Source organism: Brienomyrus brachyistius, chromosome 14, assembly GCF_023856365.1.
Source record: "Brienomyrus brachyistius isolate T26 chromosome 14, BBRACH_0.4, whole genome shotgun sequence".
Classification (NCBI taxonomy): Eukaryota; Metazoa; Chordata; class Actinopteri; order Osteoglossiformes; family Mormyridae; genus Brienomyrus; species Brienomyrus brachyistius.
This window is the reverse complement of record NC_064546.1, coordinates 1,666,066-1,675,323: the sequence shown is the minus strand read 5'-3', so window position 1 is coordinate 1,675,323 and position 9,258 is coordinate 1,666,066. Positions and strand designations below refer to the sequence as shown.

Sequence of the window (9,258 nt, the reverse complement as noted above, 5' to 3'; positions counted from 1 at the left end):
TCTCTCTGCCAATCACGTAAACGTCAACGCGACCACAAAACGGAGCGAGAGTGTTGCCATGGGACACGAAGGCAACTTTGTACCTGACGCATGCTCCGGCGGTTTCGAGCGTTCAAAAACGTCACGACCAATCAGACGCCGTGGTGTGCGCATGCCCTGTTTGTAGGTTGCCGGTTAGTTGTTGTAGTTACAGCTGAAGGGAAAACGCAAGCTGTAGTATAGACTGAATTAATATGAGTTAACCATCTAGTTAACTAAATCTGACAAGGGCTCGGAGCTTTGTTAAAACATACTAAACACTTATTTAACATAGGTATGTAAATTAAATCTTGTGAAGATGTCATGTTGCTGTATTCAAAATTGAAAATTGTGCATTTGCTATAAAAAGTAGTGGCTAATTAGCGAGCTAGCTATTAGATGTCGGTTCTTAGCTTATCTTTTTAAGTTAAACTATTTAAGTTAGTAGTGATTGAATATCACAACGTGACAAGTCTGTAGCAGCGAAGCTGGAGAACAGCTTTATTTATGCAGTTACATGCCTGACAGTCTGTGGTCATAGCTGGTTTTGTATTCTGCTGTTACTTCGCAATTATTTTTCATTTATCGTTACCCTTTCTTTAACATTTTGGATGAAACTCTTAAACGTTCGCGGTTTTCAAGCTGATCATCTCCTGTGATTTAAAATAAGCACGGAACCAAGAAATAGCGGATTTCGAGTCCGCAGCGTGAAAGATGCTGTCAGATGTGTGCCCATGTAACACATAGGCTTTCTAGTTAGTTTCAGCCAATCGTAACTAATTTTCCGCATCTCATCAGTTTGGTTCCTTGCAGTACGTGGGACTGCTGGTGTCTGGAGATGAGCACGGCCATAGCCTCTCGGAGCTGACACAAAGCAGATTTCCTCTGGTGGTTACCCAACCCCCAGGCTGGTGGAAATGCCTGCGGTGATCCAGGATAAAGTGGATCCTGAGATCTCCTCGGAAGATGAACACGAGTGAGTGGGTGACCCAAAAGCTGTCGTGCTTTGGCAGAGCTGAGACATGTCGCTGCTTGGGGTCTGTTGATTCTCGATTTTAATGAATGTATCCTAATTCCATTTGCCCCTAAAATAATTATAATGCATAGGAGATCATACCATATAATTTCAGTATCGCTTATAGACAAAACATTTAAAAAAATCAACAATAGAATATAAATGATTTATGTTCACCAGAAATTATAAATGTATGTGCACCACAATTGCATAATGTTACCGAAACATTCAAGTGCTTGTTATTGTACTGCTTTAATAAACTGTTGTTTATTAGTCTAAATGGGATTGATTATGGAAAATAGCCATTCCCATCTGTCATGGTTTCTATTTGTTTAGTAAATTCTCTCTCCCATTTATCCAGGCTTACTCTACTGCATTTTATTCTCGTAAAAATTCCACTGCTTTATCTTCTTAACTCTCATCCAGTTGTCATGTTTCAAGTTACAGAGAGTCTGTCATGAAATGGCCTACGTCAGGGATATAAATATACAGGATATCATTTTTCTGGCATAATACTCTAAATTATTCAGAGCTAGAGTCTTAAGTGCTTGACAAAGAATTCTGCCTGGATGAATTTTTTATCACAGTGCTTTACAAGTCCAAAAGCTGCTCGCCTAATAAAACCATCACCCATGACAGCGATGTAAAAAATCGAGAGCTTCCTGTTATTCCTGGGGCTGGGCTGACAGCACTTCCTGTTTAGGCTCCTTCACTTCCTGTGAGGTCACTGAGCATGAGTTATCTATCCTCTTGTGATTTTTTTTTAGACATACGTAGAACCAAAAAGCCTTTCTACATGTAGGTCAAGGTGAATAACGACGGTATGTTATATGAGTGTAACTGTGAATAAGCACTGTGTTTTTGCTAAGTTGGCATTCTGATAACTTTTTATATAACTGCTCTACCTATCCCCGGTGTCTTAGGTCTCGGAATCTCTAATAATAAACGCTGACTGGTTCTGTTAGCATTGGTGGATATTCTGTTTGCTGCTTCTAGGCATCACCTTAAACCGCAAACCTTAAAAACCAATACCTGTTGGAATGGTCCTGATCTTAATGTGCCCCCTGAGCTTGCATCAATCATGGACTGGGCGTATTAATTCTGGAGAGAGAGCCAAGGAAAAGCATCATTTTATCCTATTAAGGCTTACTGCTCTTCAGGATGACCCTACTATTTATTGGCTAGTGCTCTAAGCAACGTGGCTGTGTTCCAAATACACTTACTGCTTTTGTTTTTGTCTTGTTTTTCTTTTCCTCCCATCTTGTCTAAGCCTGGATGGTCTTTGCCAAGCCCTGCATTAGATGTTTCCCATTAATTTCCCTTAAAGGGCAATAATATGTATCTCAGCGGCATCTTCAAAGGTGCTTGCTCGATGGGGTTGCCGAGACTGTCAGTGTGAGGCCCACGACGGCAATCGCTCAGAATGCCTCGGAATGATAATCTGGATCTCGCCATGCAGAAATGGGCCAGGATTAATTTTTCAGGTTACCTCTGGGTTTAGTTAGTTTATCATCTCCTTATCACTGCCATCAGATATGTACCTCTTGGCTGTATGGTTTCCCATTTCATATATTCACAGCACTGTTCCTATAAGGCAGAGGTGCCCAACTCCAGTCCTGGAGGGCCAGAGCCCTGCACATTTTTGGGTTTCCCCTCATTTAGCACACCTGATTCAACTCCTTGTGCTAATCACCACACAGCTCTTGAGCTGAATCATTTGTGGTGGAACAGGGAAAGAGCTAAGCTACACAGGACTCCAGCCCCCCAGCACTGGAGTTGGGCACCCCTGCTATAAGGGTTGGTCAGCCAATAGCACATCTCTTGACTATGCACAAGTAAGGATCTTGGTAAACTGCATTCCAGCATCATGATCTAAGCTTCTGTGACTGTTTCCCTCATTTTAAAGGAAATTTATTGCTTTTAAAAAATTGAAAAAGGAAGCTGGGGACATTTCTGTTGCACAGCAGACAGTTGCTGCCTTTGAGGTCCTGCGGAGACTGATTTTTATTTCTTGACTGGCCAGAAGTCCTCAGATTGTTGGATTTAAAGTTCTCCATGCCTCTGATTCTGCCTGGAAATGAGCTTTGAGCCCAGCAGACACCCAGAGGCCTTCAGGATTCCAGACTCTTGTAGCATTTCTGTGACTTAAATGCCATTTATCTCAGCCTCACTTGGGCTCCCTCCCCAGGGACCACCCTTGCATCATCTGGAGCGGACTCAGCCGGAAGGTTCCAGTGCTGCTGTTCTATGCGGAGACCATCGTTTCCAAAGATGGGAACTTTCGTAGCATTGGAGGTAATGTGCAGTATTAGGAGAGAGAAGCGAAAATGAGCAAGGGGAAAAATTGGTTTAAATCATCCATCCATCCATCCATCCATTCATCTGTCCGTCTTTATTAGTGGATTATTCAATCAGTACCAGGAAGAATAGGGTGTAAAAACGTGGGAAATTCTACTTAAACTGCCCCTGTTTTCTCCCTTCTTTTAATAAAAAAAATAATCTAGAACGATATAACCTGGCTTTCAAAATCGTCCGGACGGAGAGCCGGCTGGTGCGCAGCATCCTTACCGGTCACGGATTCCACGAGGTGAGCACGGGTACAACGTGACGTCAACGTTCAGTAGTGCAGCTGCTGAGGTCAGCTAAGCCTGGGGTTACTGTACAGGCGGTGTCCAACAGGGGTCGCTCTAGAGCTGACGTAATCTCAGCTCCATTGGCGGTTAGGGCAGCGCTGACTGCTGTTCCTTACCCCCCCCCCCCCACAGCCCAGAGGCCAGCGTTTATTAACTCTTATTACAAACATCTGCGGCTGGTAGGTTTGCATGAGGAAAGCAGGAGCGCTGTGGGTGCGGATAAAACTGAAGGGGATCTCGTTAGTGCTGCTGGTATATAAATAGCCTCTGGCGGGGGTGGGGGGGGCACTGTCCAACTGAATGACAATGTATCTGCGCAGAACTGCAGCTCTCCCTGCTCACCCACCCCCCCCCCCCCCCGGGGGTGAGCTGTGAGTGATGACGCAAGTCAGCATGGTTCTGTTCTTGTTCGGACCTCTGGGCCGGGCCTCTGGGCTCTGTTCTTGTTTGGGCCTCTGGGCCGGGCCGGGCCGGGCGGGATGACACTGGCTTGGCTGCCTTCGCTCTGGGTGTGGATTTCGGCTTCAGATTGTTGCGCAACAGGCCCATCAGTCGGGGGCACCGCAGCCCAGACGATTTGCTAGCGGGTCCCATTCCTGAATAGATGTGTCTTTCCAGGTCCATCCCAACAGCAGCGACTTCAACCTCATGTGGACCGGCTCGCACCTCAAGCCGCACCTCCTGAGGAGCCTGCAGGACTTCCAGAAGGTCAACCATTTCCCCAGGTAATACTCCCCCACCCCCACAGCGCCACATGTCCAAGACCTCTGCTACGGGCCTGGAAGGGGGGCAGCCTGTTACCTGTTGGCATCTTGCAGCTACTGAAAACACGTTCAAGTTAGCGCAGGTCACCCCCCCTACAGCATCCAAATAATGACTTGAATAAAGTCTCTTAAAGACCCCCCTGCGTGCTGCCTTGCTGCCCCTGTTCACTCCAGGTCCTACGAACTGACCCGCAAAGACCGGCTATACAAGAACATCCAGCGCATGCAGCAGCTTCATGGTTTCAAGCGCTTTCACATCGTGCCGCACACCTTCCTGCTCCCGGCTGAGTACCAGGACTTCTGCAGTAAGCGTTCGGCCCGTAGAGCCTCCCTGCAGCCTGACCGCGCCTCCGGGGTTTTCCTGCTGAGGCTCCAACGTCTGTGTGCTCCTTGTTCCAGGCTCGTGTTCGAAGGACAGGGGACCGTGGATTGTGAAGCCGGTGGCGTCCTCCAGAGGGCGCGGAATCTACCTGGTTAGCAATGTAAGAAATGCTGCTGGACCAATTGGGATAAAGGGGCGGGATTAAACGGGAAGGCAGGGTTGTGTAATTACATAAATCTGGTTGCTTGGTGTGACCCGGCCCAGATCTCACACCCAGTGTGATTGCTGGCGAAGAGTGTCAGCTGAGGGGGAAGCCTAGTCGAGAGAGTCGTCATGGACTGTGTTTCCTATTAAACACCCCTGAAGTAAATCAAGCGATTGCTTGTAAGAGCCCTGTAAGGCTCTCCCACTTGGACATCAAACAGAGTTTTTTTTTTTTTTTATATTGGAAGAATTTTTATGAAATGGTGGAAAGAATGTACTTGGACGGTGAGGGATCGATCTGTACGCCGCGTGTGATCTCCTGCCAGGCCCGCGGCCTAGGGCTCTCTCCGGGAGCCGCACCTGCGGCACGCGCTGGCCACCTCGCCGGCCTCACGCCCCCTGCTGGCTCATCTTACCATTTCATGTTGTTGCCATTTTTTCCCTGCTAATTCCCGGCAGCCCCCCCCTGAAACGGGCTGTTGGTGGAATGTTCCAGACAGGAGCAGCCGCGGAGGGGGGAGGGGCCTGGCTGCTCTTAGAAGGAGTAACGATTGTGTCACTTGTTTGTTTCCGTGGGGACCGATATTGTGAAAACGCCCCCTCCCCCCTTCGCCAAACTGCCCCCGGCTGCCTCTTCTGCCTTATTGCAGATGAAAGGTGCCAAAGGTTCTCTTTATCATTTCTTGTCTATTTCTGAATAATTTCTTTTGAGGGGAGGGCGGGGATGTCAGCGATTATCAGTCTCATTAGAAGCATGAGAAATCCCACAACATCATCGGGGCACAATGGGTGTGTTCAGTTTGTGCCCCCCCCCCCCTCCTCAACTACAAATGTTTTCTTACCCTTCACATCACAGCACATGACTGTAATACCTTCTCTCTCCCCCGGTGGCAGCCAAACCAGGTCCAGCTGGATGAGAACATCCTTGTGTCTCGCTACATCAGCGAGCCCCTGCTGATTGACGGTGAGCGTGCGCTCGTGCGAGGAATGCGACTCGCGCCCCTCCCCGTGCCCCGATCACCCGTGCGTTGTAGTAACACGGCCCGTTTGTTTTCGTCTCACGTAGCATTGGGCCGCCTCTGAGTGCCGCGTCCTGCTCGGCCTGAGTCATGTTTCTACCTGCCTTTCAGATTTCAAGTTCGACCTACGCTTGTATGTTCTGGTGACCTCCTATGAACCCCTGATTGTTTACCTCTACGAAGAAGGATTAGCCAGGTAAAACAAGTGCTCTCATTCACCCATGCAAGGCCCCCGTCTTAATTAGCCTTAATTCTTTATTTATGCCTTAAGTAATAAGGTGATTCTGGAAGTTTGTTTTAGCTGTTTATGTGCCTTTTGTAGCATATCAGCTTAAGGCTTGCTGTAGGTAACGATGGTGATGATGATGGTGAATGACAATGATAAAAGTGGTGATGGTGACATTGATTGTTATGGTGGTGATGGTGACAATGATGGTGATGATGGTGGTCGTGCTGTGACGGTGATGGCGCTTGTGACGGTGACGACGATGGCGATGATGATTACCATGTTTTGAAGTACAGGAGCATAGAGAAAAAGAGGTCTGGCGGTGCAGTATAGTAGAGGAAATCCACTCTTCTCTCTGCATCCAGTCCCTACTGATGAAAACTCACGTCACTCATTAATTAAATACATATACAGCACATTACTGCATTGACCAGAAGAGTGATGAACAAACTGTGTTGGCATGGAAATGACCACTAGATGGCAGCGAAAACTTTACTGTTCAAATCCTTGAAAACACAACTTTATTCTATTTTCTAAAAGTCGTTTTTTTACGGGCTAAAAACAAGTATAAAGCATGTTTTTCAGACTTTTGGCCGTCACAGGTGACCAGCTCTGTGCAGTGTTAACACCCGTGAGTCATAAGGTTTTTTTCCGGGCCTTTGTTTTTGCGCCAGTTTGATTTTTACAACTCTGTTCTGGATCTGCTGTATGTCATTGGTTGATGAAGCAAGGAGACCACCTGCTTGGTCAGCCACAGGCAGCTCGAACGAAAGTGCCGCTGTGCTCCCATCATCAGATGTTTGTTTGACATTTGTTTGGAGGATTCACTCTTTCCCTGCCTCTGATTTCCCTGAGGGATCAGCCACGGGCAACTCCTAGCCAGCTCCTGTTCCCCTCACCTCTTTATCTCTGACATTCCTGCAGCCTCACAGATATTCCAGGTGGCTGCACTATGCCAAGGAATTCTCATTATTTCACATGTGGCATCCAGTCCTCCCAAACCTACACGGTAGGAGGGCAGCCTTGCATCACCTGCGCCCTCCTCTGCAGCCCTCCCACAAAGCTGCTTCTGTTCGAGAGGCCTGGCTCGTTTGAGTTTTGCAGTCAGGCTTCCGTACCTCCCGGTTCAGTTCTTCTGGGGCGTTTCATCTCAGCTCTCCCGATAAACGGCAGCTGTGCGTCAAGAAGGAGTCGGCTGCTGTCCAAACAGGCTTTTTATCATCCTGCAGTGGAAGGAAGGCTCCAGGTTACTCTGAAATTAACAGAGAAAGCCTTGCCTGTTGCAGAGAGTCTCCTGACTGAGTGCCTATTAAACATAAACCCCAAGGCCTCCTATCCTCAGTGAAGCCACACACTGCGATCCTGAGATCCTGATCGGGTCCACATTGAACTGGAGCGCTCCTTTGGAAGGGGGGTGGAGCAGGGAATCCGCGTAGCTATCAGCAGGAGTGGTGTGAAAGCGGGGGGAGCGGGGGGAGGGGTCACAGCCCGGCAAGGTGCTGCGGTAAACGGGATTGATCTCGTCCACGCTCAGGTTTGCCACGGTGAAGTACGACCACTCCTCGAAGAACATCAGGAACCAGTTCATGCACCTCACCAACTACAGTGTCAACAAGAAGAGCAGCGATTATGTCAGGTGCCCCCCCCCACCCAGCCACTCAGTGCTGCTTCATGTGCCAGAGGGTTAAACCGAAAGGAATAAGGCATATTCAACACACACATACTGTACATCAGGACCTTAATATTTCAGTTGCTGTGTTTATTCTGTGTTTTAGTCTTTTGGTCATGTGATCTTGGCCATTTCTTGGAAGGGTTACGAGTCTTTATTGTAGTGAAAGCAAGGTAAATGTAAGAATAATCAGCCACAGGAAGCCCCTGGGAAGCAGACAGAATACCACTGACTCTCTAAAGTGATTTTTCAGCTGCGATGACCCTGAGGTGGAGGATTATGGGAACAAGTGGAGCATGAGCGCCATGCTGCGGTATCTGAAGCAGGAAGGGAAGGACACAACATGTGAGTGCTTGTAGTTTTAACCCCTGCCGTCGATACCCACTCTGCACATTGAATTTGGTCTGCGCCAATATTTTTATTTCTCTACTTTGCTGATGGGGGGGCCCCCTGTGTTTTGGAGTGGATTTACACTGTGACAGGGCTTTGGTGTTCACTTCACAGATAGTACAGACTCTTGAATATTCATTCTGTATTCAGCCTGTCGGGTTGGCCAGTGATGTCGGGCATGTGTCTACGAAGGTGGTGATGGCACAGGCCGAATGCAGCACAATGTACTGCACGGTGAGTGAAAGGGGCTTCTTGTGCCATGGTTGACCTAGCTTTTTGGTTCCTTCCAGCGCTGATGGTCCAGGTGGAGGACCTGGTGATCAAGGCTGTCCTCAGCGCCGAGCTGCAGATCGCCACAGCCTGCAAGTCATTTGTGCCCCATAGGACCAACTGTTTTGGTAAGTCCCACTCCCTTCTCCTAAGCCCCGCCCCCTTTTCTTAAGGACCACACCCCCTTCCCCGTGACCTATCCCAGGAACCTCTTGCCTAAATCTTTGACGCCAGGACTAATGGCCCCTGCCCAGCCTCTGCAGTCCCCAAGAGTACCACTCAAACCCGTACAAATCCAGTCCAAATGCCTCCAAATGGAAGTGCTGATCTTCTGGCTCGAGCAGAGAAAATATTCCCCCCCCACCACCCCCCCCCTAGGGCATGTGTAGGTATTCAGCCCCCCTCCACTTCCCCTCATTTTTCAGTTGTTTCCATTCAGCTCCCCAGCAGAGGCACCTCCAAACTGCTGGGTCTCAGGGCCGGCTCCTGTGAACTCCTTTCAAAGGCGTTCCGCCTGTTAGTATTGGCTCCGTGGGCCTGCCTCCCCAATCCCCCCTCCTCCCTTGTTGGCCCTGGCGGCGTCTCCACCAAGCTGGATGGGGCTAGCGCTCTCCCTTGCACGGTGACGGAGGATGCCTAGGTTTTGGAGCCTGGCTCTATTTTTAGGTGTGATTGATCCCACCCCCCTTGGCCGAGGCTGGCAATCATTTACTCAGCACTAGGGTATG

At 48.7% G+C, this 9,258-nt stretch overlaps 1 protein-coding gene across 1 annotated transcript in view; it reads left to right on the top strand.

Annotated features, from left to right (window-relative positions):
• Positions 1–7: 7 nt before the first annotated feature.
• ttll5 (tubulin tyrosine ligase-like family, member 5) overlaps positions 8–9,258 on the top strand; it is a 51,120-nt gene continuing 41,869 nt past the window's right edge. The window contains 12 exon segments of the mRNA XM_048974084.1: positions 8–313; positions 817–994; positions 3,222–3,328; positions 3,538–3,620; positions 4,285–4,391; positions 4,605–4,735; positions 4,830–4,912; positions 5,851–5,920; positions 6,087–6,171; positions 7,736–7,837; positions 8,124–8,215; positions 8,551–8,658. Coding sequence (XP_048830041.1) covers positions 936–994; positions 3,222–3,328; positions 3,538–3,620; positions 4,285–4,391; positions 4,605–4,735; positions 4,830–4,912; positions 5,851–5,920; positions 6,087–6,171; positions 7,736–7,837; positions 8,124–8,215; positions 8,551–8,658 — 1,027 coding nt within the window. The 5' untranslated portion in view covers positions 8–313; positions 817–935.